Source organism: Lissotriton vulgaris, chromosome 8 (genome assembly GCF_964263255.1).
Source record: "Lissotriton vulgaris chromosome 8, aLisVul1.2, whole genome shotgun sequence".
NCBI lineage: Eukaryota > Metazoa > Chordata > Amphibia > Caudata > Salamandridae > Lissotriton > Lissotriton vulgaris.
This window is the reverse complement of record NC_141696.1, coordinates 818,300,615-818,328,133: the sequence shown is the minus strand read 5'-3', so window position 1 is coordinate 818,328,133 and position 27,519 is coordinate 818,300,615. Positions and strand designations below refer to the sequence as shown.

Sequence of the window (27,519 nt, the reverse complement as noted above, 5' to 3'; positions counted from 1 at the left end):
TAACTAAAACTATGTTGAAATAGAAAATACTTAAAATTATGGTACATGTTTATTTCTTCACATTAAAGAAAAGGTGCATACTCAAGAAAGAAAAGTAAAAATGCTACAAGAATGAAAATAAATACATTGTCACTGATTTACTGAAAATTCAAAGAAGACCACTTTGAAAGTAAGTATAGTTATCAAAGTGGAAAACTAAAATTAAACTAAAACAAAGCTTTAACATATTTAGAAAATAAAATAAAATGTACAAACCCATAATTAAATTTATATTAAAAACATCACACAACTATCAAATCTCGCCTCTCACCAGACTGCAACAAAAGAAAACTCTCAAAAACAATACTAAACAGGCCAGCAAAGCAAACAGCTACAACTAAAACAAAGTAAAGATAGCATACAGTTCATAAATAAAAATGCGCAGCTGCAATATAAAAATGTTAAAAGAAATATAACATCAAATGTTGTTTTTAATAAAATAAAATAATATATTTTTAGACTCTAAAACCCTCAGATAATATGTTGGAAACAGCAAAATATATCAAACCACAAGAAAGGATCCTGTTGGGGCGTGGCTTGGGCGCCGATGGCGATGGTCGCCTGAGAGCTCGGCTCCGGGACTGAGCCCGTGATTATCCTGTAATTCGGAGGCTGCGGGGCACCCCAACCCCCGCATTCTGTTGAACGGCCCGACGGAGACCTGCCGGGGCCCTTGGCGCAGTCCGAACGAGTGGTGACCCGGCGGAAAATCGAAGTTTGTGGAACTGCGGAGTGCGACCCAACATGGCGCCCGGACCTCATTGTCCCCTTGGCCGGATCCATTAGACTGGAGGAGCATCACTAGCAGCGGCGCACCCCCTGCTCTTCCGTCTCCCAGTGATGTGAGGGTCTGGACATCGGTCTGATCGGACTCTTTCAATGGGGATCGCACTTGGATGGGCAGATTCCCTCACTATAGTGGATCCCGCACGCAGACGCCTGGAGATCCCGACAGTACCCACTCCCTACACCGCACTTGACTACTTTTTCCTGGCAGACCCACTTCCATGGGAGGCGCAACCCTTTGGCGCCGCAAATCCTCCGGTGGAGTTGGTGGCCCTCACTCCGAGACCTTATCAGCCGTACGGGCCTGCCCGACCTGGCGACGATTGTCTCCGCCTCCTCCTCGGTGCCCTCAGACGACGTGGTGGTGGCGCGAGCCGAAGCTGAGAAGGTCCAACAGGCCCTGGAGACGGGGATCTCCGGCACTAGACCTGAGGCCCAGCAACCGGGAGAGTCATAGCCGGCGCCTGCACTCGGGGGCGCCTGCTCCTGGACCCGCACTGTGTGCTCCCGGCGACATGGGGAAACCTAGGGGAGCCAAGGGGACTACCCCAGCCGCCTCAGACTCGGAGACCCAGGACAAAGAGGAACGTGTGGACCCGGAGAGTTCTGGTGGTGCACCAATGCAGCAGCAATTTGACCGCGTCTTGGAGGCGATTGTGACCACGCGCTCGGCCCTCCAGCAGGACATTGCCCAGGTAGCGACGAGCCTAGGCCTCCTTAGAGCGGATCACGGCAAACTTTCGGACAGGGTCAAGGAAGTGGAGAGCTCGGTGAAAACCTTGGAGCCGGCGCAGCGAACCTTGGCCGCGACTATGAAGGATGCACTATCCCGGATTACGGCCCTGGAGCAGAGAGCGGAGGATGCGGAAGGCCGTAACAGGCGGAACAACATTCGTGTGGTGGGCCTGCCGGAAAAGATTGAGGATGGCGACATGGTGGCGTACTTGGAAACCTGGCTCCGAGACACGGTGGCCCCGGAGGGTCTATCCTCCTTCTACACCCTGGAGCGTGCCCATAGAGTCCCAGCGAGGCCACCGCAACAGGGACGTGCCCCGCGACCGGTGGTGGCACGGTTATTGCACTTTCGAGACAGAGACCTCATCCTCAATGCCGCCAGACATAATGGTCCATTCAAAGTGGCGAACAGCCAGGTGAACATCTTCCCGGATTACACCTATGAAACTCAACGCAGACGGTTTTCCTTCCTGGCGGTCAAGCGCGAGCTCCGGAGCGAGGGCATCCAATACTCACTCCTATTTCCTGCGAGGCTCCGCATAATTGTCGATGACAAGACTCAATTCTTTGATACCCCGGAGGATGTCTGTAACTGGCTTGAACTCTATAGAGCAGGAAAAGATGGCTTCGGCTCCTCATCTCAGCAGGCGGCGGAGCCGGAGCAGAGACGGCGGTCCAAAAGGATTCGGAGTCGCCGTGGCCGCTCAGGCGGACCTTCAACTACGGAGACATCAACGGAGCGGAAGGGAGTGCTAGAGGTGTTATCTGCGCTGTCTGGCTCACGGGACGATGCCATTGAGGAGGAAGCGGACCCTGGTGACGAGGGGGTACCAACGGACTCCGAGGAATCGGTGGCTGATAGCGTCCATACGCCGGTGATCACACCGAAATCGGTGGAGGACCTTCTGGATGGACAGGGTTAACGGGGTGAGCTACTTCATTTTGGGTGGGGGCCCGGCACGGGGGTGGCGGGTGCCGACAATTGATGCTGACTCCCGGGGAAGGGGGGGGGGAGGTGCCTTGGTTTTGCCCCGAGGGTTTTTGGCACTGTATTGGGCTTGCCTTCGTCCTGGTGGCCTGAGCATCGAGGGCCCACTGCCACCGCCCAGCCCGCACCTGGCCCTTAAGGCCTTCCTACGGTGGCGACTGCAGGATTAGTAGGGGACAGTGGGTTTTTGGAGGGTATGGTTTGGATGGGAACTAGATGGTGCTATTTGGGTCCTGTTTTGGGGAGGGTGGATGGGGGTTTGGTTCGTACTTGGGTTGTTGAGTTTTGGTTGGGGAAAATGGCCGCCATCAGTGCTGGGTTGATTGATGCCTTTTCTTTGTTGGGACCCGGATGGGGAGACTTTGCGAGAACGATATGGGACAATGGCTGATGTTGCTAATCTGAAATGTATTACTTGGAACGTGCGGGGGCTTCATACCATGTCTAGGCGGCACAAAGTCCACGCTTATTTAGTGCGTAGGGGGGTACAAATGGCGCTGCTACAGGAGACCCATCTGAACAAGGCGGAAGGGGCGGCGCTACAGCGTAGATGGAGGGGGCAGGTCTTTTGCACTTCGTACTCCGCGTATGCCAGAGGGGCGCTGATTTGGGTTAGAGCTGGGGTTCCCTTCCAGGTCACGAAAACAGTGGTAGATCCGGAGGGGCGATATGTGGCCATTTCGGGCACTTTGGGAGGGAGGGACCTAAACGTTTGCTGCGTGTACGCTCCCAATATAGACCAGACTGCCTTCCTTTCCAGGTTATCGGGCTCGTTGGCCCACTTCTTCTCCGGGCCCCTCCTGCTCGGTGGAGATTTCAACTCAATAGTGGATGTGGACACTGACCGCTCGCATCCACCCCTCCCTGATTCTCCGGTTCGCCGCATGGCTAAGGGTCGTAGGGACTGGCAGACTCACTGGGGTCTAACGGATATCTGGAGGGCGCAGCACCCCACAACTAGGGACTATTCCTACTTCTCGAGCCTCCATGAGTTACACGTTAGACTGGACGGATTTCTTGGCTCGCCTGAACTAGTTTCGGCGGCGGTCCGGTCTGAATATTTGACCAGGACCATATCAGATCATAACCCCCTCCTGCTGGACCTTCGTTGGTTTCCCGGGGTGCCTGCGGTGCCCACCTGGAAGTTACGGCCCGAGATCCTTGAGGACAGTGTTTTCAGAGCGGACCTAGGCGATAAGATCTCGGAGTACTTTGCGTCCAACGGAGGCACCGCGAGCTCGAGAGCGCTAGAGTGGGACGCTTTTAAGGTGGTGGTGAGGGGATACTGTATTTCTAAAAAGGTCGGCATGAGGCGACTTATCCTCGCCGACCTAGATACAGCGGACCGGAAACTCCGCGAGTTGGAACTCCGCCGCCCCGGGCGCCCTGAATTACAGGAACGCACAGCGGAGGCGAAGGAGGCGGTAGCGGCGGAGGTCGAAAGGCTGCGCTGTTTTGACTACAAGGCCTATACGGTTCGGTCCCTTGCAGAGGGGGATAGGTCGAGCGCGTTGCTGGCATGGCTAGCCAACCCTACGCGCCAGTCCTCATTGACGACGTCCATGCGCATGGCAGACGGGACTGTAGTACACACTCAACCTGAGATTCTGAGCTGCTACCTACAATACTACGAACGTTTGTACCGCAGTCGCTCTGTCCGAGACCCTGACCTGCTTGATAATTATCTACGGCCTCTGGAGCTCCGAACAGTGGAGCAGGACGTGGCGAAAGCCCTGGGGTCCGACATAGAACTGGGAGAGATCCGTAGCGCCATTAAAAAGATGGCGAGGAATAAGACCCCGGGCCTGGACGGCCTTCCTGTGGAGTTCTATGCAGCTTATGCTGATCTCCTAGCCCCTAGGTTATTAATAGTATACAGAGAGGCGAAGAGGCTTGGGCGACTCCCGGGCTCGCTGTGCGAGGCCTTGGTGGTTCCCCTCCTCAAGCCCGGAAGGGACTCATCCGATCCGGGGTCTTACCGTCCCTTATCAATGTTGACGGTTGACTATAAAATACTGAGCAGCATCTTGGCTTCGAGGCTGCTGGGGCACATGAGCTCCCTGGTACATGAGGACCAAGCTGGATTTATCCCCAGGCGTAACACGACCATGAACATTCGCAGGTTGTTCCGCTTGCTAGGAGAACCGCTCGTGGACGCCCCGTGCCCGGTTGTCTTATCGGTAGACTTAGAGAAGGCTTTTGACAGCCTGGAGTGGGACTACCTTTGCACTGTGCTACGGAGGTTCGGCCTAGGCGAGGGTTTCATCAGATGGACCACGGTCCTGTATGCCTCTGCATCGGCCAGTGTTCGGGCGGGCCCGCTAATTTCCTCACAATATCAGGTGGAGAGGGGCACGAGGCAGGGATGTTCGTTGTCCCCGCTTCTCTTTGCGCTGGCGGTGGAGCCACTCGCGCTGCATCTCCGGTCGGGAGCCCATTATACTGGCCTGTGGACTCCTTCGGGCCCGCACTACATTTCGCTGTATGCAGACGACCTGCTGCTCTTCCTCGAGGACCCGTTCGCTGCCTTGCATGGAGCTGCGACGGCGCTCACGGAGTTTGGGGAGGTCTCGGGCCTCCGGGTGAATTGGACTAAGACCTGTCTTTTCCCGGTTCGCAAAGGCACCCCTAGCCCTGCTCTCAGTAGGGAGATTAGATGGGAACCCGACTGCTTTAAATACCTGGGGGTGTACGTCTATCATGAACCATCTGACCTTCTGGATGGGAACATAGCCCGCGGCACTCGAGCACTTCGGGGCAGTATGGACTTCTGGGCCACGCTCCCGCTCTCGGTGGCAGGGCGGATCGCTTTGCTCAAAATGGTGGCGCTTCCCCGGTTGCTGTATTATTTCCGGACGCTACCGATCTGGATCCCACCGGCCACGTTTCGACTATTACGATCAATGATAGTCAGATTCCTCTGGGGCTCGGGCCGCCGACGGGTGGCCCTCAAGACCCTGATGAGGCCGAAGGCTGAGGGTGGGATGGCGGTGCCGGACTTTGAAAAGTATTATTTAGCGGCGCAGCTCCAGACCTTCACCCAGGAGATCGCCCGGGAATTCCGGGGCCCAGAAGACAGAAGGGGTACGGGTATGGCCAGGCATGTTCTCTCCTTCATAGCGCTGCGACAACGTTTGGCATTACAGGACTTGTCGCTTGAGGAGCGGACCGTTCGCCTGTGTTGGAACCGAGCTCACGCCCGGGGCCACCTGAGGATACCGTATGCGCCCGAAATACCTTTGGGGATGCTGACGGCTTTGCCCCATGGCGGCGATTGGTCACGGTTGGCGAACTGGGAGGACGCAGGCATACAGCTGATAGGTGACCTCTACGAGGACGGGGCGCTCTTGCCCTTTCAGGAGCTCATTGGTCGCTTCGAGATTCCTCGCGGCGACTTTCTGTTGCACTCGGCCCTAGTCCGAGCGATCCAGGCGCACTGGAAGCACGGGCAGGAGGAACCCCCTTTATCTCCGGTGTGCCAATACGTAATGATGTCTGCGGGCCCGGTGAAGGCGGTCACTTGCCTCTACGGCAGACTGATCAATGAGGGGCTGGCTCCCCTCACTACTCTGAGAACCCGTTGGGAGGAGGACATTGGCAAGGAGATCCCGGAGACGACCTGGTCCCAACTGGTGCGGCGAGCCTGGAAGGGCACACGCCACGCCCGCTTTCAATTGGTCCACTACTACGTGCTCCATAGAGCATATCTGACCCCGGTGAAAATCAGGCGATATTTTGCTACGAGTTCGGCGGACTGCCCCAGGTGCCCGGCCCAGGAGGCGGACCTTCTCCACATGTTGTGGGCCTGCCCGGGATTGTCCTCCTATTGGGTAGAAGTGGGGAAGACCCTGGAGGAGGTGACGGGGAGATCCTTATCGTTTGACGCGGCGGTGGGACTCCTGCACTGGTTCCCTCATACCCCCAAGAACAAAATAACTAGCAAGTTCATCGATTTGGGGCTGCTCCTTGCTAAACGAGAGGTGACCAGGAACTGGAAGGCACGAGCTGGTCCGACAGGAAGCCGGTGGCACAGCGAACTTTTGAAGTGGGCAGCGGGGGAGAGCACACTGAGATACCAGCTAGCTTGGAGGCAGCGTAATGAGAAGGCACAGGAGGCAGCGCTAGAGTGGGAGACATTAGTGCAGGCCCTCAGGGATTATTGCGCCCCCAGCGACTCTAAAAGTGAGGAAGCAGCTCGCCCCAAGTCCCGATAGCACTTTTCAGCTCTGTTGCTTTCCCCATGGGTCCTCTCGCAGATCCTGCTGCGGTTGTTACCGTGCACTGATGGCGGGGTTGTGTGGGGTTTATTTTGGTTCATAGCGTTTTGAGGGTGGGGCTTTCTTTCTGGGTTTTATAGGCTTGTTTGGAAAAGCAGATGACGGACAGTGGATCATCCGGACCAGCTTCGCCTTCCTGCTGAGCCCCCATTGAATTTCGCCGCCCGACCCCAGGGTTGTGGGCTGAATGGCTGTGTACGAGAACTACTGCTGGGGGACGGAGGGTTGTATTTCATTGATTTTGCTTGTTCTATAATGCTGGTCGATTATGTAACGATTTACTGATTCCTGCAATAAAAATATATTTAAAAAAAAAAAAAAAAAGAAAGGATCCTGTTAATAAATTACATATCATATACTTATAGTAAGGAGAGCATCACCAGTGATAAACACACTGGAAATGAACCAAATATTACACAGACGCCTGGTATGACAAGGTTACGATTAAAAGGAAATTGTTGAAAGTGTATGCTACCAATAACAATTTACTAACCTTAATACTATGTAACACATGGATGATGGATGGCACTTACGTGCCCCCAGCATTCAGTCTAATTTACACAATGCATGCTTTTATCACTTTAACCATATCGTATGGCAGCACCTACAAAAATCCACCCTGAGCATAGAATATGCAACTAACCAAATATTTTAACATGAAATCAAAAAAGCAAATAGCTTTAGCATACATGCCTGTAACAGAGGTCACTGAACATTAAGGTATGCTAATTGAATCCCCTTATTACCTACAAGATGAAACCAAACTAGCTCCACTAATGTATTATTTTGTGGATACTTGGGTTGGTCATGTGCACTGATCAGGCCACAGACGTCATATCCCAAGTATCATGTTCCATGGTGGAATATCTATGACAACACCACACAGCTAGGAGATGATATGTGACGATGTCCGACCGCATCTGACGATCGTATCTACCCAGAATAGCCAGAGAATTTTCTTCACAAACAGTTTTACCTGACATTATCGAAAATCTCTTTTCCAATATTGTCAAGGCGCCTACCCTCTCTGTCGGGTGGAGTAGATACTGGAGTGAAAGGGCTTTTTGACTGGCGTTGTGTAACCTGGGTAATTACTGAGCCCGGTTTCGGATGTCATATGAGACAAGCAAGCGAGTCTTCAGGCGCTTTAAATTTTTTGCCAATTCTGGGAAGAACTGCCATGATGGTTGCTGACATCTTCATAATTTTTACTCCTTCTTCCCAAATATAATGCAAAATAAGGATTGCAATTAGCATCTTTCTGGACGGTTCTTTAAAGTCGTACAGAAAACAATCCGACTGCTTGACAGTGATCGGGAGCACAAAACGCTTGACCGCGCTTTCCATGAGTATGTGAAACCCACCTATGTCCTCTGACAGATAATCCACCGGTTGCGGTGCTGGGGGTAAAGGTGGTGGTATAAATAATCGCTCCATTTGTTGGCCAGTGATTGGTTGTCTGGAATCTCACATTTCTCCCTATCTCCATTATCATCTGTAGATGATGGGTCATCTTGAGGAGGCAGGGCAATGTGGGCCTTTGGGGTCATCGTCAGAGTAGGTGGAGGCAGTATAGGGACTGGTGACATAGGTGCAGGAGTCAGTGCACCTGTAGGTGACGGTTGCACTCTGGCTGACGTTTGGAAGCACTTGCAGTAGTCCTAGAGCATGCTTTGTAAATGCTGGACAAAGGCAGCAGGAACTTGAACCATACCCTGCGGTGTTGAAGGAGGAGCAAAGTAGTAATACTGCTGTACATATTGTTGCCCTTGATAAAGGGGTATGTAATAATCCCCTTCATCTTTGTCATCTTGATATTTTACATGCAACTCAGAAGGACTATGAGCTGCACCAAAAAGGCCCCTGATCATCTTCATCTGATTCTTCAACATCTAGCAACTGGCTTGGAGGTAATGGTGGCACCTTGCTAGGCGATGAAAACTCTGGACAACCACTATCTGGTGTTGATAACAGTCCCATTGACAGAGTCGTCGATGGTAGCGGCAACGGTGTGGTTAAAATCAGCAGTTTCCTAGGCTTTGCTTTCAACGACGACAAAGAAAACTTTTTAGTCAGCTGCATCATCAACGGTTGCGCCAAAGTCGACACGGTTGTTGAAGGTGTTGGTACAGTTCCCCTTGATGTAACTGTTGTCGTCGAAGAGGCAGTTGCCGTCAACAAGGTGGTGGTCGTTGTCGACATGGTGGTCTTCGTCGGTGTGGTGGTCATCGACGGGACGGTGATAGTCGACGTGGTGATGTTAGATGCTAAGGCAGCTGTCGTGGATATTTTCATTTTCACTGCCGTCGACGATGATTTCAACGGCGTGCCGTCGTCAAATATGTTTTTCCAGTCAGTTTGCGCTTTCCCATGACTAGTTCAGAGGAGGATATGTCAGGCTTTAATGGCAAGGTTACAGATGAAGTAGTATGTTCACCTTTAAGGTCTGAAGAAGCCCTTTCTCTCTTTTCTTCATGAGAGGAGACTTTTGTAGACCCATGGTGGGTCTTTTTAAAGGTTTTTCTGTGCCCCTGAGGCCACCCATGGGGCGACCTCTCTCAATTTTTTTATTTTTGTGAGGTAACAGAACACTCACTATCTTCCTCCTCAGAAACAAGGGCAGTTTTGGCTTTAAGTTTCTGAAGCCAAATCAAAAGTCTTCCCTCTATACTTTGCGATTTTTAGTAGAAAAGGTCCTGCAGATTTTACAGCCTTTCACTAGGTGGGTGGGATGAAGGCAGTAGTTACTCTCTTTGTGAGTATCTTCCAAGTGCAGCCTCTTCTTTCCGCAGGTCACACAAGGTCTAAAGAGTCCTCTCTTTATGAGTTCTGACATGCTGGGACAAAACTGAAGTAATCTGGAATAACCTAATCAGAAGAACTGAGCAGAGCTCATGGAGACTCCCTCTCACACGACATGCAGTGATAATCTTAAGGAAGATGCCTCTGCTAGGAGTGCTCTATAGGGCGCTGTCATCTGATTGGCTGGAGCTTGGTCCTTTTTAAATGAAGTGGATAAGATATTACATTTTAATGTCTTTTCTCATGGTAAGCTATGTTAATTACCGCTACTGCTTTAGAAAATCCTGTGAGACTCCTACCTCGTTGACAGGGACGATTCAAGCACGGGAATCTATGAAAGAAACTCCAACATGGAGAAACCATGCTATTTATAATGATTGAACTGTGAACAGTTTTGAGTTAACTTATGTGTTTGCTTTTCCTCCAGTATTTTGACAATGTTTTTACTTTTTAAAAGTAATACTTTACGAATAAGCATTTGCAAAGCCAGTAGCTAGGCACTCTCATTATAAAGGTGAGATGTTTTGTTTTGCCAATGCTTGTTACAGAAAGAGTCCCAGTAACCATTTGAGTAAGGCTCACACTCCATGTAGCTTACATACATACAAATCAGGTCAGGCAAGGAAAATGCAGAGAGTGGCGAAAGAAAAAATGAGAGATGGCTATTGATAAAAGCAGATAACAAGGACAGTAATTTCTTTCTTTGTTAAGAGCAATATACCAATCCCACCCTGAGCACCACTGCCTATGGTTGACCACAGTCTACAAAAGCTTATGTTGCTATGGGTGTCATGCTTCCTCTGACCCTCATTCACAGCAAGCAAGATCAAGAGGGATAAATGACTATGGTCATTGTTCATCACCTGAGGCTCGCGGCATCAGCAGTGAAGTGGGCAGCATGCCGATATATCCCATCATCAGCATCTTCATGTACACTTGTGCTAACTGACAGAACTTATATGAAACTCATTTACTGTAGGCAAAATAATATGGTAGTATAGGAGAGTCAATCTTAAAATGGACCAAAAATGTAATGTAAATATAATAATATATCATTAAGAAGCCAGCACACCCCTGCTACAATTGTAGGAAACCAAAAGCTAACAAGTAATTCTGTATGAATTACAATGGATAATTCCATTCACTATTAGTCTCAATGTAAAACGATCAGCATTTTGTCGTATTTCTCAAAAGTATTTCCCTCTTGATCCAAAATTATGTCTGTGGAGCGTCAAAAATGGAGAGATATTTTCCTAACAAATATAGCTAAAGAAAAATAAAGTTTCATTGCAATGTAAATATAATTAGTTACGTTTAATAACCTGCATTTAGAGAAAAGAGAAGTACGAGTTACTTACCTTCAGTTACAATGTATCAGGTAGAGACGATTCTAGCAGCAGATTCCTTAACGTAGAATTATCCCCAGGCATGAGACAGGATCCGGAAAACGTTTCTGTCACAGCATCCCAGTGCGCCACGGACTCTGCCCTGAAGTCATCCGCGTACGTGACGTCAGCGAGGATACATAAGTCCCACCCCAGCGCGCCTACATCAGTTTTTTTCTGAGAACTTTTCTGCGCCACACGCGGAGCCATCACAAACAAAACTGTGAGAATACTGGAACAGTGTGCGAAAACCCAGCTAAACAGAAGGGAAAGAAACGAATGGCGAGGAACAGCACCATCCAGAATAGTGCCAGGTACTAAGGCACCAAGTCACGGAATGAAAGAACAGAGCGCAGCTACTGAAAGTAAGCCTGTAGACAAATACAACAGCCTCCCCGGGGGCAGGAAGCATATGAAAGAATGCGCAACAGATGAAGTAGTCTGCAACCACCGCCCAGAACAAAGAAAGGTTCCAGGGCCAGAACGGAAGAGCAACGACAATTCACCCCCAGACAACACCAGCAGGAAGAATCTCCTAAAAGAACTGAGGGTTGAGATCCAGCCAAGGACCTCAACCCCAAGGACTGCGAGAGTCAGAAGTGCAAGCCACACAAGGAAGCAGAGCACAAGCGAACCCCACATTGGAGACCAAGGTGCAGGAGCGCAGAGGTAACCAGAAATTCATCACCCAATCACCAAACGGAAGGAATGGAGCAACAACAAGGCGAGCATCCCCCTAGGGAGGGAGTAAGAAAAGGGCACTTGCAGAGGACAGCCGCCCTGAGGCAGGCGAGCACAGAAGACCGAGAAGGGTCCTCGCAGAAATGGGGAGGAAGGGCGGTTCATGAAGGAATCTGCTTCTAGAATCATCTCTACCAGATACATCGTTACCAAAGGTAAGTGACTCGTACATCTGATAGAGACTACTAGCCGCACATTCCTTAACGTAGAATAGATACCCTAGACATACCCAGAGGGGAGGAGGGTCTGCGAGAGGACCCCCTCAGCCTGGAAGAATAGAGGGCCCGCAGGGGATGAGGCATAGGGATAGGTAGAACGCCAGTCCCCCTCCAGGCAGAAGAGGACCTCACCAGCTTAGAAGAACACAGAGACCCACAGGGGATGTGTTAAGGAGAGGAGATGAGAGGGGCGGCCCAACCCCCACCAAGCAAGAAAGCAAGACAAGACGAAGGGAGGAAGTACACCCCAAGCCCTGTCAAGGCACCAGGACCCAGACGGGAAGTCCAGAGGAATAGACAACGGCAGAGGAATACAGAGGAAGAAGAATCAACCCAAAACTCCAAGGAGAAGAGGCAGAACGGAGGCAAAGCCCTCCACTGGAACACATACGCAGTGAAAAGGACGGTTAAACCTGACACAGCCTGAAATTAACGGGCAAGGCAGGAATGACGCCTCAGGCAACAACGCAGACATGGGAAGAAAGGCGTAGTCTCGAAAAGCCCCAGCGAAAACAAAGGTAGGAGCACAAGGACCCACGTCAAGGTCCCCGGTCGAAGACCAGCAGAGCAAGCAGTGCAGCTGACTGCAGACAAGCGCAAGAGCCAAGCGCCAGACCACATCGAGCTCCAAACAAGGGCAAGGCCCAGGGAAATCCCAAACGACCCCAAGAAGGGGACCGTTGCAGACAGAAACTAGCCCACCAAAAAAGTGGGACCAGCCGGAAGTTAAGAGGAGGAACAAGTAGGACAGACCCAGCCATCAACACAGGAAATCATCCCCCCTGGAACACCAGACAGAGGACCAGGCCGAAACGGCGGATAGGAGGGTGAAACACTGCAGCACAACGCCGAAGATGGCATACCAAGCCAGTCAATCTATACATCAGATTCCTAGAAAAACAGAACTGCAGCAGCGCCAGCTACGCCAAGGTAATGATCAAGAAACCGCACCAGCGGAATACAACGACACCAGGAAAGGCAAGAACCCGCAAAGGAGAGTCCACACCTTCCCAGTGAAAGACAGAGCTATGCAATAGCTACAAATACCCCACATGGGGTATGACACGTCCCAAGAAAATATGGGAACTACTCCTAGGGAAGGAATCCCGCATCAGAGAAACTATAAACCCGTGGCAGAAACCACAGAAGGCTTAGTAAGCAGCCAAAAAGTATACTCTTGCAAAAAATGGGGGGCTGAACCAGCAGCCAACTTAAGAAGCGGACCAACCAAGGGACCCCGAGGGCACAGCAACCCTCACAGAAAGTGTAACAGTCACTTCAACACCAGATTCCAGGAGCAGGTGGGATAACACCTCACATCAAGTCCCAGAGGATCAAGAAACCAGTCTACGGAGGAGGAGGAGGACGGAAACCCACAAGAAGACACTGGATCAACGTCGATCGGCGCTGGAGTCGGCAGCTGACTGCAGACAAGCACAAGCCCGTCTGCGCCCGTCCGCGCCACGACGGGCCCAGGGGCCAGGACCCCTGCTCAACACCATATCTACCCCTGTGAGACACTTCTAGCTTTAAGAACTGATGATGAGGTGCTAGATAGCACCACGCTAGCCAGGCTACGAGAAGAATCACTACTGAGGGGAGTGAAAGGACCAACATTGGCTCAGAAACAGTCCCATACGTATACGATCCAGGGTCTAAAAGTAGCTGTGCTCAATACACGATCTTTGCAAAAGCACCATCTTGAAGTGTTCTCTCTCCTCCTTGACAGGGATATTGACATCTTAGCCCTTACAGAAACCTGGCTGGGGGCATCATCTACCCCTGATATTCTGGCTGCATTACCGCTAGAATGTGATGCGCTGTGGTATAACCGACCCAGGGATTTCAGAGGTGGGGGAGTTGCAATCTTATTTAAAAAGACTCTTATGGTGACCTAAATTGTCGCAGAAAACTGTGACAGCGCAGAGCTTCTGGGAATAAAAATCTCCCTGAAATCCTCCTGCATTATGTTGCTAGTAGTGTATCACCCACCTAAAGGCTCCCCAGATTTTAATGAAGCCTTTCTGGAGTTTTTAACAGATCTTGAATCAAGATATAAACATCTCCTGATGATAGGGGATTTGAACTATCACTGGGATAAGTCACCCAGAGACTCTGTAGAGGCAGGGTTCGAAATCAACCTGTCCTCTCTCGACTTGTCACAACTGGTCACAGGCCCTACTCATGTTAAGGGCCACACTCTTGACCTGATTTGGTCTTCTATGCCTCGGGTGGAGATAACCGATATTAGCCCTTGTGTTTGGTCAGACCATTCCCTGATTAAATGTTGGGTCCCGTGTGACTGCTTACCTTTACTGTCAGATCCTCTATGGAGGAAGGTTAGATCTTGGAAGAAGGTGGAGGCTGAATCTCTGGTCTCGACGCTTCTCTCTACTCCATCCCCAAATATGAGTGAGGGTAACCTAGACCAACAAAGTACAGCATTAATGTCTTGGCTTCAGGTTGTAATTGACACTCTAACCCCTGAACGGATAGAGAGGACCAGAGCAAAAGGGAAAGAAGCCCCTTGGTTCAATGACTCTCTTAGGGAGAGAAATAACAAGCTCTGCGCCAAGCAGAGAGAAGGTGGAGACTCAACTATAGCCTTGCGGAGTCTGACACCTACAAGGCTCTCCTGTCTAAATATAAGGTGGATATCCTACTTAGGAAGGGAGCTTTTTATGAGGACAGAATTGGCCGAGCCGGGAATAAGCAAAAGGAGATTTTCTCCATCCTGAAGGAACTCATGCAGATGGAGGGTAAAGTCCAAATAAACGATTGTCCGGACTGTGATACCTTCCAGAAGTTTTTTTTCCAGAAAGTCCAGGATATCATCATGGACATTACTAGAACCCCGGCTGACCTCAGGGGACTAGATCCATCTAATCCCCAGGACTTGGCCTGGAACCTGAACAGTATTCCACGCCTTGATGAAGGTAGTCTGGCAGCAATTGCTCACCAGATCAAATCAGGCTCCAGAATGGACCCTTGTCCTCCGAGAATATTCCAAATGGCCTTGCCAGGCTTGGAAAGGCAGCTGCTGGATCTACTAAATGAGTCACTAGAATCAGGGTACCCGCCAGTGAATCTGAAGGAAGCCAGGGTTATCCCCCTCCTGAAAAAAGCAGGAGCGGACACTAAGGCTTTAAAAAACTACAGGCCCATTTCCCAACTCCCTTTCCTAGCAAAGATCCTGGAAAAGCAGGTCCTGAATACTTTGGCCTGCTACTTGGAGGAACATGGACTTCTCCACTTCAGACAGGCAGGCTTTCGATCACAGCACAGCACGGAGCTGGTGATGGCCTCTGATGTTGACGATCTGAGAATCAGGGCCGATAATAAACAGCCTTGTGCCCTGATTCTCTTGGATGTGTCAGCAGCTTTCGATACGGTCAGCCATGCCATCCTGCTGAACCGTGTATCGAAATTGTGAATAACGGGGCAAGCAGTCAAATGGCTCAAATCCTTCTTAACTGGCCGGCTTCAGAGAGTGCAAATGGGAGATCAACTGTCCGCTGCTAGTTTCGTGACCTGTGGCGTACCCCAGGGATCTGCATTGTCCCCTCTGCTATTTACTATTTATTTACAACCTTTAGTGGAGGAACGTACGCATAGAAACTGTCAAGTTTTAACTATGCGGACGACACTCAATTGTTAGTCCAACTTGATAACACCAGCCAGGCGCAAGACTCAGTAAAGAATCTTCTTAGATTTACGGTTAACTGGATGGCAAACAACCTCCTGAAGGTTAACGCAGTAAAACTGAGGTGCTTGTCATCAATAAACAAGATAGCCCCTGGTGTGAGCTTTTCTGGCCCCCCGAATTAGGGGAGGTGCCAACTCCGGGAAGAGTAGTTAAAAGTTTAGGACTAAAAATTGATGCAGATCTGTCCATGGCCCCTCAAGTTTCCGCGGTGGTAGGCTCTTGTATAAGCCTACTTAGGCAACTCCGAAAACTTGTACCTGTTCGTTCTGTTCCAACACTGCAATCCATTGTGTCCGCCACAGTCATCTAACGGCTGGACTATGGTAATGTTCTCTATTTGGGTCTTCCGCAAAGCTCCTTAGGAAATTGCAGGTAGTTCAGAATGATGCGGCCAGGCGGCTCTTCTCCCTACCGAGGAGAACACAAGCAACGCCCCTTCTACAGAAGCTGCACTGGCTGCCCATCGAACATCGAGTGCAGTTCAAGTGTCTCTGTATAGCCCATAAAGTCATCTATGGAGAAGCCCCCAAATACATTAAAGACCGTCTGAGAAAGTACATCCCGGGCAGAGCCTTGCGCTCCGCCAAAGCATGCAAACTAACTCCACTGAGAGTTAATCTTAAATCTAAGGGTGGTAGAGCTTTGTCGGTCCTCCTTCTGCAAATGTGTAACAAGCTACCGGCAACCTTGCAAAGGGAGCCAGCGCTATTGTCTTTCAGAAAGGCGTTAAAGACCCACTTGTTTAAAAAGATAACATCTATACCTTAAACCGTCTGTGTGGTCGCAGGCGGTCTACCGGTGGCTGTGTGTTGTGTTCCTTTTTTTTTTAAAGCGCTTAGAGACCAGTGGTGATTTGCGCTATACAAGACTATAGTAACATAACATAACATAACACTCATGGCGCCGGCTCGACTTCTGCCACAACGTGCTCTCCAGGAGAATGGGACGGGGTCGACGCCAGAACGGCGAAGTAGCGGCGCCGAAAAGGCGCCAGCTCAGGCTCAGACGGGGCATCCGCCAGACTCAAGGTCCCAGAGTGACTCGGGAAAGCACCCCAGGTCCCGGCCTCTACCCGTGACTCCCCCAGAGCCAGGGAGGAAAGGAAATGGCGCCGACTCGACCTCTGGCGAGGCAGCCCCCTGCTCAGAGAACCGAGGGGGGCTCGGGGGCAAGTATGGAGTCCCGGCGATCTCCTGCGATGCCACAGGGAGCCCCATAGGGATTTGCGACGAGGCAGGGAACGGCAGGCGCAGAAGAGGGGAGCCCCGAATGACCGCACCTTGAAGACACCACCCTCCTATGACCTGAAGCCGAAACCTTCGCCGCCGGGGCTGGAGCCGCCGGCGACTCTGCGGAAGTCCCCGCACGAAGCAAGGGATCTGCTGACTTTTCAGGAGGTGGAGGAAGGACCAAAGAAGCCTGCAGCACCACAGCGTAGGCTGAAATTTGGGCCCTAGTTGCCCCTGCGCCAGGAAATGGCGGGTAGGAAGGCGACAAGCGGGGGCGCATGTCCCAAGGGGAGTTGGCACCCACCGCGGAAGGAGAACAAAGCCTCGGAAACAAGCTGAAAGACCTACTAGCCGGTGAGCCACGCCCTTGGGGTCGTGGCGAGAGACGATGTCACAGACAAAAACCGTCCGCTCCTTGCCTTTGAGGTAGGAGATGGACGCTGGGATGACACTGACCAGGACAGACGCGCCAACAGCAACTTCATCCAGCGCTCCCGCCGTTATTTATATGTAACAAAAGAAAATTCCAGTACTGATAAACTTAATTCAACAGTGAGATAAATCTTCCACAAACAGAAAATCAAATTCCAGAAAGGGAATGCTCAATAGTCGCAATTTTATTTTATAGAGAATTTCAACAATATTTTATAAAAGTCCTTTTTACATTTGCAAGAAAAAACATTAGGACAAAATCAGAACTGAGAGTAGACACATAAAAGTACAATCACCTGAAACGAACCATCATTCATAAATACAGTCATATCACATTCGCCACACATTCAACACATACACACTTAGCTCAAGCGTACCATATATACATTTTTTACAAGGGAAAAGAAATATATATACACAACTGGAACTGCATTAATTAAACGAAAACGTTCACAATTTTGATTAGAAGGTAATACAATACCAGGGATTTTACAATTTCAAGAAGTCTTTGCACAAATGAATGAAGGTTATTACTGTACAACAAATAATGTGAAGTCTATACAAAGGCTTGACTCTTAAATCAAAAATGGTAGACCAGTGAGGAAAAGGGGGCCTACGCGTTTCGAATCTCCTTTAGTTCTATGGAGATTCTCATCAGGGCCTCAGGCAGCTGCACAGGGAAGAAAACAGAAGAAACATATATCTTTTTTAAGAAAAACAACACAGAAGTGACAATTATGGCAGCAATTTAACACATTTGTATTTAGCAGGCTTCAAAGAGCTACAAGCAGAGTCTCCAAACAGAATCTCTAAACTCAGCGAAAACCCAGCAAGTCAACCTATTCAGAGGAACAGCCAGGCTAAGTGGTGAAAGGTGATTCGAGATTTAAACTACATAGGAGGACTGCAGGAATCTAAAGGATGGAGCTGGGATTTTTAGGCTACACCCGCAAGGATAGGCTCATTAGGCTGATAGTCAGTCCAAGAAGAACTTACCACCAATACTACTGCGAGAAAGGCTGGCGGTGGTCCGAATGGGAAAGGGGGGTGGTTACAAACAGGAGGTGAAGAGCAATCTGAAACGCAGGGAAAAGTATTTACAGTTACTGCACATTAACATATTAGTAGTGGACGTTGTGGATGTGTGCCCTGCGAGGTTCTCTTACCACTCGAAAGAGAGATGTGTCCGGGCGGCACAAAACACAGGATTGTTTTTGCCGATCTTGTAGACAACACGATGGTCGAAGGCTTTTCAGCGTTGTGTCTCTGGGATGTAAATCAGGCTCAAGGTCCTGTTGTGACCAAAAAACAACAATGGAAGTAAAGAGAGATGGGGCCAGGGGGAGAGGGAAAAACTGTATTGGCAACTGGATGGTGGCATCACCTGTCTAGCGCGAAGTTAAAACCTGTCTTAATCAGGCATTTCCACAGGTGGTGGCAGAGTCAGCACAGGTCGGTGTCAGTCGCGTGTGCTGTATAAATGAAAGCTCTCTATTCGGTAAGAGACCGCCACATACCCTTCTTGCCCCCTAGTTAGTCGGTCAAGCTATTTCAGCTAACCAACTCGCTGCCAATCCGTCTAGTTTTTAATCCGTTTGTTCTGTGTGCTTTCATTTATACAGCACACGCGACTGACACCGACCTGTGCTGACTCTGCCACCACCTGTGGAAATGCCTGATTAAGACAGGTTTTAACTTCGCTCTAGACAGGTGATGCCACCATCCAGTTGCCAATACAGTTTTTCCCTCTCCCCCCGGCCCCATCTCTCTTTACTTCCATTGTTGTTTTTTGGTCACAACAGGACCTTGAGCCTGATTTACATCCCAGAGACACAACGCTGAAAAGCCTTCGACCATCGTGTTGTCTACAAGATCGGCAAAAACAATCCTGTGTTTCGTGCCGCCCGGACACATCTCTCTTTCGAGTGGTAAGAGAACCTCGCAGGGCACACATCCACAACGTCCACTACTGATATGTTAATGTGCAGTAACTGTAAATACTTTTCCCTGCGTTTCAGATTGCTCTTCACCTCCTGTTTGTAACCACCCCCCCTTTCCCATTCGGACCACCACCAGCCTTTCTCGCAGTAGCATTGGTGGTAAGTTCTTCTTGGACTGACGATCAGCCTAATGAGCCTATCCTTGCGGGTGTAGCCTAAAAATCCCAGCTCCATCCTTTAGATTCCTACAGTCCTCCTATGTAGTTTAAATCTCGAATCACCTTTCACCACTTAGCCTGGCTGTTCCTCTGAATAGGTTGACTTGCTGGGTTTTCGCTGAGTTTAGAGATTCTGCTTGGAGACTCTGCTTGTAGCTCTTTGAAGCCTGCTAAATACAAATGTGTTAAATTGCTGCCATAATTGTCACTTCTGTGTTGTTTTTCTTAAAAAAGATATATGTTTCTTCTGTTTTCTTCCCTGTGCAGCTGCCTGAGGCCCTTATGAGAATCTCCATAGAACTAAAGGAGATTCGAAACGCGTAGGCCCCCTTTTCCTCACTGGTCTGCCATTTTTGATTTAAGAGTCAAGCCTTTGTATAGACTTCACATTATTTGTTGTACAGTAATAACCTTCATTCATTTGTGCAAAGACTTCTTGAAATTGTAAAATCCCTGGTATTGTATTACCTTTTAATCAAAATTGTGAACGTTTTCGTTTAATTAATGCAGTTCCAGTTGTGTATATATATTTCTTTTCCCTTGTAAAAAATGTATATATGGTACGCTTGAGCTAAGTGTGTATGTGTTGAATGTGTGGCGAATGTGATATGACTGTATTTCTGAATGATGGTTCGTTCCAGGTGATTGTACTTTTATGTGTCCGCTCTCAGTTCTGATTTTGTCCTAATGTTTTTTCTTGCAAATGTAAAAAGGACTTTTATAAAATATTGTTGAAATTCTCTATAAAATAAAATTGCGACTATTGAGCATTCCCTTTCTGGAATTTGATTTTCTGTTTGTGGAAGATTTATCTCACTGTTGAATTAAGTTTATCAGTACTGGCATTTTCTTTTGTTACATATGATATAGGCTCAGCCTTGCTGATTAGAGCCAACCCTATTCTGTTTTCCCGCCGTTATTTAGGCTTAAGGTGCTGGCAGGCGTTGCACTCCGACGAGTCATGGTGCTCACCCAGGCACCACATGCAAATCGGGTGAGGGTCCGTCGCTGACATGGGACGTGCACAGGAGGTGCACGTCTTGAAGCCCGAAGGCATTCGCACACTGTTCCAATAACGCCAAAGCGTGAAAAAGAAGAGAAGGCCTGAAAACAGGCCAGGACACAATCTGGATCCGCGTTGCACGCGGAAAAGAGAAAAAACGGATGCAGGCGCGCTGGGGTGGGACTTATGTATCCTCGCTGACGTCACGGATGCGGACGACGTCAGGGCGGAGTCACTTGGTGCTGTCCCCCCGGCGCACAGGGATGCTACGGCAGAAAAGTTTTCCGGATCCAGTCTCACGCCTGGGGATAATTCTACGTTAAGGAATCTGCAGCTAGTAGTCTCTATCAGATACTTAAAATATGTCAAAGAGACACATACATTTTTTAAACTAGCTACTTCAGACCCACTCGGACTATGACATAACAAGGGATGAAAACAGTGATTGGCAGAGGCTACTGGATACCTACCTGAGGAAGGTACAAACCAATGCTGAATCAGCAGATTATATTTTAGTTTTATAATGTTCTTGGTGATGAGACTTCAGCCTTAAACGAGGGATATATTCAAGATGGTGAACACCATCATAAGCAAAAGCATAAAAGTGATTCTAATTTCATTTTGAAATGTGACGGATTAAGCATAATTTGGCAATATATAGTGTAGTCCGACAGAATTCCATATTATACAAATTAAAGAACCGTTTTGCAAATTTAATCTGCAGAGCATTGTTTTCCACAATTAACAACAAAAAACTAATACCAAAAAGCAATTACCTTTTTAACTCCAAGAGGCAGCAGTATCGTGCATAGAAATTAGAGCTTTTCTTGATTTGAATTCCGTCATAATGATACCTAGAAAAGATGTAAAAATACGAATGAAAAATAGATGTATTAAAATCCCAAATATATAGCACAGATTAAGTATTTCCAGGAAATGGCGGGTGTAAAATACGTAATTTGATTATACCACCCCCCTTAGTGATCATGTGAAAAATGCTATGTAACATATTCTTATATTATAGTTTTTAAATTAATATTTGTTTTTGCAAATATTTTTTGGTTAAATGTGCCCCTTAATATAATACCAGGCATCTAAGGGAGGCAGATACGAAAAAGGGACAGAAGTGGCGGAGACATTTTCTACGTATTGCGAAGATATTTACAACTCTTCGTCAGTGAATACAGAGAAAGACTGCAGTGACTTCCTAAGAGACATTAATCTACCACAACTAACAGTAGAAGACAGATAGATGCTAGGGGGCGAACTAACAATTGACGAAATAAAGGCAGCATTCTGCGCCATACAATCAGGCAAAGCAGCGGGCCACATGGTCTCCCTGTGAAGATGTACAGATCCATGTTGAACAAGCACTTACTAGGTAAGCTGGAACAGGCAAAACAAGAGGGGATACTGCCGTCAGATCAGCGGATCGCGGTAATACCAAAAGTAGGTAAACAACCTACTGAGTGTGGGTCATATAGACCAATCTCACTGCTAAATTATAAGGTAAAGGTAAAGGTCCTGGCAAAACTCTTGTCCATGCGTCTGGCTAGTGTGATTACCTACCTTGTACACCGGGGTCGACCTGGGTTTATGCCGCATAGAAGAACTAGACTGAACCTCCGGAGGTTGTTCGGAGTCCTCTATTTAACCGAAGTAAACCCTAGTGACCAGTCGGCCATCCTGTCCCTAGACACCAGGATGGCCTTTGATTATGTGGAATGGAACTACCTCTTAACGGTCTTAGAACGGTTTGTCATGGGACCCAAATTTATAGGGTGGGTTAACAACCATTGGCCAGAGTAGGAGTCAATGCCACAGTGTCCCGGGTGTTTGCCTTGCAGAGGGGGACAAGACAAGGTTGCCCACTGTCCCCAATTCTATGTGCTTTGGCCCTGGAACTGTTGGCGGAATGGATATGTCAAGATCCATTGATCTGGGGGATACCAGTCGGGGAGGAGTGGGAAGAATGGACTTCGATATATGCGGATGATATTCTCCTGTATGTCAGGAAACCGAGACAATCGGTTGATCGATTACTACAAATATTTTGCATATACGGAGAGTTTGTAACCACAATTCTGAAGAGGGGGGACAAGGAGCTGGTTGGAAATAGGTCCTGCACCAATGCTCCTGAGGGTAAAGTAAAATACTACAAATGGTACCAGTTCCATGCGGAGTATCATGTCGCCTCTGCAGCGTGTCTGTTATCTATATTAAAATTCTTTCTTTTTTAACTATTTGAGATTCTGAGTATAGAGTGATTTGGGGCTACCAATACTTAGTAGTACTCTATTCAAGTATACCACAATGGATACAGTTTTGAAAATAATTCTTTTCTTTTGTAGTAATAACGATCCATGGGTGTGGAAGTACCCTCCACGTGGTTTCCTCTACCCATCACTGCATTGAGGTAAGAGGTATAGAAAGACTGGGACAGTTAGACTGTCCTGACGAAGACCCGTGTGACCCATTTAATCAAGGGCACGGATCAACGGTCGAAACATGTTGACCACCGCAGTATAAGGAGTAGTGTTTGTGGATCTTGACTTCCTGCCTAAACACGTACACATCTTTCACCTTAAATTTAATCCTGACCTTGGGACTCTGGAATAAAGTACTTGTAGGTACCCATGAGCCAGTTTTAACGAGCACTTTCCAACTGCACTTTAAGTCTATCACTTACCCAGTCCGAACGGACAACACTCATCGTTGTGATCACTGTACGTCACTTATATGTTGTTTGTATTTGTTGGTTTTGAGTAGTGTGTTTTTGTTTTCCCCCTCCCTATGCTCCACCCCCTGCGTGGCTACGCGGGGGCGTATTGTAAGCAGACCCGATGATGAAGCATGTCACACACATTGTGTGTGAGTGAGGGCAGTTTTTTCAAATAATTTTGTTTTTCATAGTCCTGTCTTTGCGTTACAGTGTCTGTTGTTCCCCACCCCCTTTTGGTGTGTGTATCAGTTCCTTTGAGACATGTCTTATTTGTGTACTCTGGTTCAAACCCACCGGCGGACTGGGCAGGGTGTTAGGTCTCCAGGATTCGGTTGTAGGGTGTTAACTTCCTCTCCCTACTCGACCGCTAACTGCAGAAGAAGCCTTACTCTACCTCGGGGAGGGTTTGAACCAGAGTACACGAATAAGACGAGCCTCAAACATATTCTGTTTATACAACCTCATTGGAGGTATGGTAGGAATATAGGGCATCTCCCTGATTTCTCCCTCTTTCTATCAGAATTCATGGTCCTGATGAAGCGTTCCGGGATCCATTAGGGACCCAATGCCAGCGCGAAGCATGTCGACCCCCCCTCACTTTTAACACCACAATAACACTGTTACACGGGTTGAGAGTAGTGGGAATATATGTTTTTTCCCCTCTCTATCAGCATAAAGTGCATCTCCATTACCATCAAGATTTTAGCTTAACCCAGAGTACGCTCTAATAAGTGTATTAGGGTACCAACAGGTTATTTTATCTTAACTCACACTCACCACTTGACCCACACACCCACATGAATAATTGTGGCAACTCCTAAAATATCTCCACCAGAGAGCCCTCCTATAGGGCCTGTGAGGGACTGCAGCACCACTCAAAAGGGTGTGTGAGGGCACAACACACACAGGAGTACCACTCCCCACTCTTGCACACTCATTCTTTGTTTTTTGAGACACCTATCCTGACTCGCAACCGTAATAGGCTGCCGTCTTCTCACTTTTCTCTAGGAACTGGTACCATTTGTAGTATTTTATGTAAGGAGAGTACTCAGGGTACCTAATCAACTGGGACAAATCACTGCTCTTATCCTTGGCAGGGGGAGCACCTGCGTTTACAACCAAGATTGTAGTGCCAATTGTAGAACAAGGCTTTAAATACCCAAAGGATTTATATAAAAAAGATGCCCAGGAGTTTTATTGGAAAAATCTGGGCCAGCAACTAGACAGACTCATAACGGACACGAAACATTGGCAAAACTTGCCTCTAACAATGATGGGCCGAGTGGTGCTGTTCAAAATGATGGCACTCCCCCGACTACTATTCACAATGAAAACACACCATACAAGCCGCCCCTCCTTCTTTCAAAGGGTAGATTTGGAACTGCAAGCTTTATTGTGGTGCGGTTCTGCACTGCAGATAGCATTGCGCAAACTCCAGAGAGGTACTTATGAAGGAGGGTTAGTGGTGCCTACATCCCTTGCTACTACTGGGCAGCCCAATTAGTCACGCTAAATGGGTGGATGTTCGGAGAGAGGACCGAATCAGCATATAGGGTGGGCAGATTGGCCATGGGTACGAAGGGACCCCAAGCGATACTATACACCAGGGTAGCAAAGATTAATCTACCAACACACACCGGGACAGTGATAAAGGCATTGCATACATCAACAAAATACCTGGGCTGGGAAGGCAAACTCACAGGTATGACAACCCTCTGGGATGGTGATCCTTTGAAAGGAGTAAGCGACCTGGGGGACTTCATCAAGTCGGAGCTGCTGGGCCTGGAGACCCTGAGGGATGTGTGGAAACAATGTGCATACATCACATTCACAACCCTACAAACGTAATATGATATGGGGAATAGGGAATAGCTAAGATACATCCAGTTAGGGCATGCCCTGCGAAAAACTTATCTGCAAAAGGGAGACTCTGGAAAAATCCTCTCCTTTAGAAGATAGAATACTGACTGAACAGCTACAGGAAAAAAACGTTTCCTTGCTGTATAAGAAGATAATCAATAACGCCCAGACAAACTAGGCACACTGAGGAGTACCTGGGAAGGAGATGTGGGCCCGATGGAGGAGGAGGAATGGACAGAGGTATTACAAGGCCCGAGAGAGGTGGCAATATGAGCAAGGTTCTGAATAAGACAACAAAAAATTCTCCATAGAGTGTTTTACCCCAGATCAGTGCTGTACCGAATGGGAAGTATTGAAGACACACGTTGCCAAAGAGGGTGTGGGTCGGAAGGGACCGTTTATCATTTCTTATGGGAATGCCCAATGCTAAAGACATATTGGCAAAAAGTTGGAGAGATGATGGCAGCAGTTGTGGGGACAGGGGTACTGATAGAGCCAAATTGGTTCCTAATATTGACCGTGGGAGAAGAGGACTGTCCGAGACATGTAAGACAGTGGTTGTCATTTGCAGCTGTGGTTGTGATACAGAATATTGCAAGAAAATGGGGGGCAACTGCCATTCCGACATTAGAAGAATGGAAAAAGGATCTAAATTGGTGTTGGCAGGAAGAACACACAGTATATAAGAGCAGAGGGTGTCCAAGGAAATGGAAGAAGATATGGGGGGCCTGGCAGTTTACTGCATATCGTAATGGTCATAATTACCTGTCATCGTTGTAGTAAATAATAATGTGTGGCTGATTCCTAACAAAGTATATAGACAACAGAGAAAATAGCAACACAAAATAACTGTTCCTATATGCACTGCCCATTGATTAAGTACAATTAAAAAGAGTTTAAAAAAAAGAAATATATATATATAGAAAGCGCACCCTTGGGGGTAAGACAAGTAGCGCACTACAGATCCCAAAAGGCTATAGTGATGGCCACGCCCATTGGGGCAGGAACTATTTAAGTACAATGCGCAAACTAGAAGCACTTTCCTGTTTTTGATAACCACGCTGCTGAAGAAGGGAATCTCACTCCTGAAGCGCGTCCGTTTTATTTCATTGGAGTGCACTACGGACTGTGAGCCTGCTGGCAAGCTGTTAATTAAATCAAATGTAAGCAGATGTGATTCGTGTGGCCTCGTCTCGAATTGGGTTTCTGATTGAGTTTGGATATATATACATATATATATATATATATATATATATATATATATATATATATATATATATATGACACGAACTCCGTTATGCCCCGAACACAGCTCCAGAACACCAACGAAACCGGACCCAAATGGAAAATTTGCAAAGTATATTTATTTCATCCTCGTGCAGAACAAACACGCCGCCATGACGCGTTTCGGGACCACAGCCCCTTGATCACATGACATGGTCCGGCATTTCACCATTGAATTTAAAGTGCAAGTGCATCATCAGCTGACCCCTCAGCCTGATGAGGAAGCAGGGTTGTGAGACAGTCAGCTCTTGGTGCAGAGGGTTGTCGTAGGCGCTGTTGTGAGGTCTTGCCGTTGCTGGTGCTTCTCAGCTGCCAGTGAGGTTTTTAAGCCTTGCCACAACGGTGATTCTCCACTTGTGTGTGCAAACGAAAGCCTGATAGAGAAAAAGCTATTCTTAGAGCCCTGTGGAAGTCCTCCCATGTGGATTGGGACAAAACATGTTGCCTGTGTCTTTTGGTTCTGCGCAGACACTGGAGAGAGGCTGCGAGGGTCCGAGGGAGCGAGGAGGAGACACTCCGATGATACTGCAGAGACCCACGCACAATGAGCCCTTCAGGAGGCTGCACGGACCTGCCGGTGCTGTCTCTGCCTTCACTGACAGTTTAAACCGTTTTCATCTCGTTTTGATTCGTTCTAATTCTTTTTAAGTCGTATCAAATCGGGTTTATCAACTCTCCCCTGACCAGCATCCTATATAGACCATTAACCCAATTTTGTATATAGATTTTTATATAAAAATTTTTAGAATACCTTTTGTAACAAATTTTATCTAAACACGGTTAATATTTATAGCAAAATTGATAAATGGGATTCTTCTTCGCTGTATGTATAGGATTGCGTATATATACACATGAATAATTTGTGTGCCCCACATGGCAAACAACACCAAGGCTTTTAGTGATCATTTAATGAACTGGCACTTGTCACTTTATCCGCACTGTTTTCGTGTTTTGATTATCAGAATGCAGCAATGATTAGTAATATGCCTGTTGCACTTTGTTTAAAGATTGCACCATGTGTTTGTAGAGTACTGTCACTTTGAATGTTGAAAAAAATGCTAACTGTGCTGACGTCAGGCAAAGGTATAAAGTACTGTGTCAATGAAGAAACAAACGGTTTGACGAAGATAGTGGCTTCGATCGAAACACATTAC

General features: G+C 48.1%; 1 protein-coding gene across 1 annotated transcript in view; it reads right to left on the bottom strand.

Moving 5' to 3' along the window:
* The window catches only part of RFX8 (regulatory factor X8), a 954,619-nt gene that overhangs the window by 782,255 nt on the left and 144,845 nt on the right, over positions 1 to 27,519 (bottom strand). Inside the window, exon 4 of the mRNA XM_086933389.1 lies at positions 21,276 to 21,353. Coding sequence (XP_086789515.1) covers positions 21,276 to 21,353 — 78 coding nt within the window. The remainder of the gene's footprint in view (positions 1 to 21,275; positions 21,354 to 27,519) is intronic.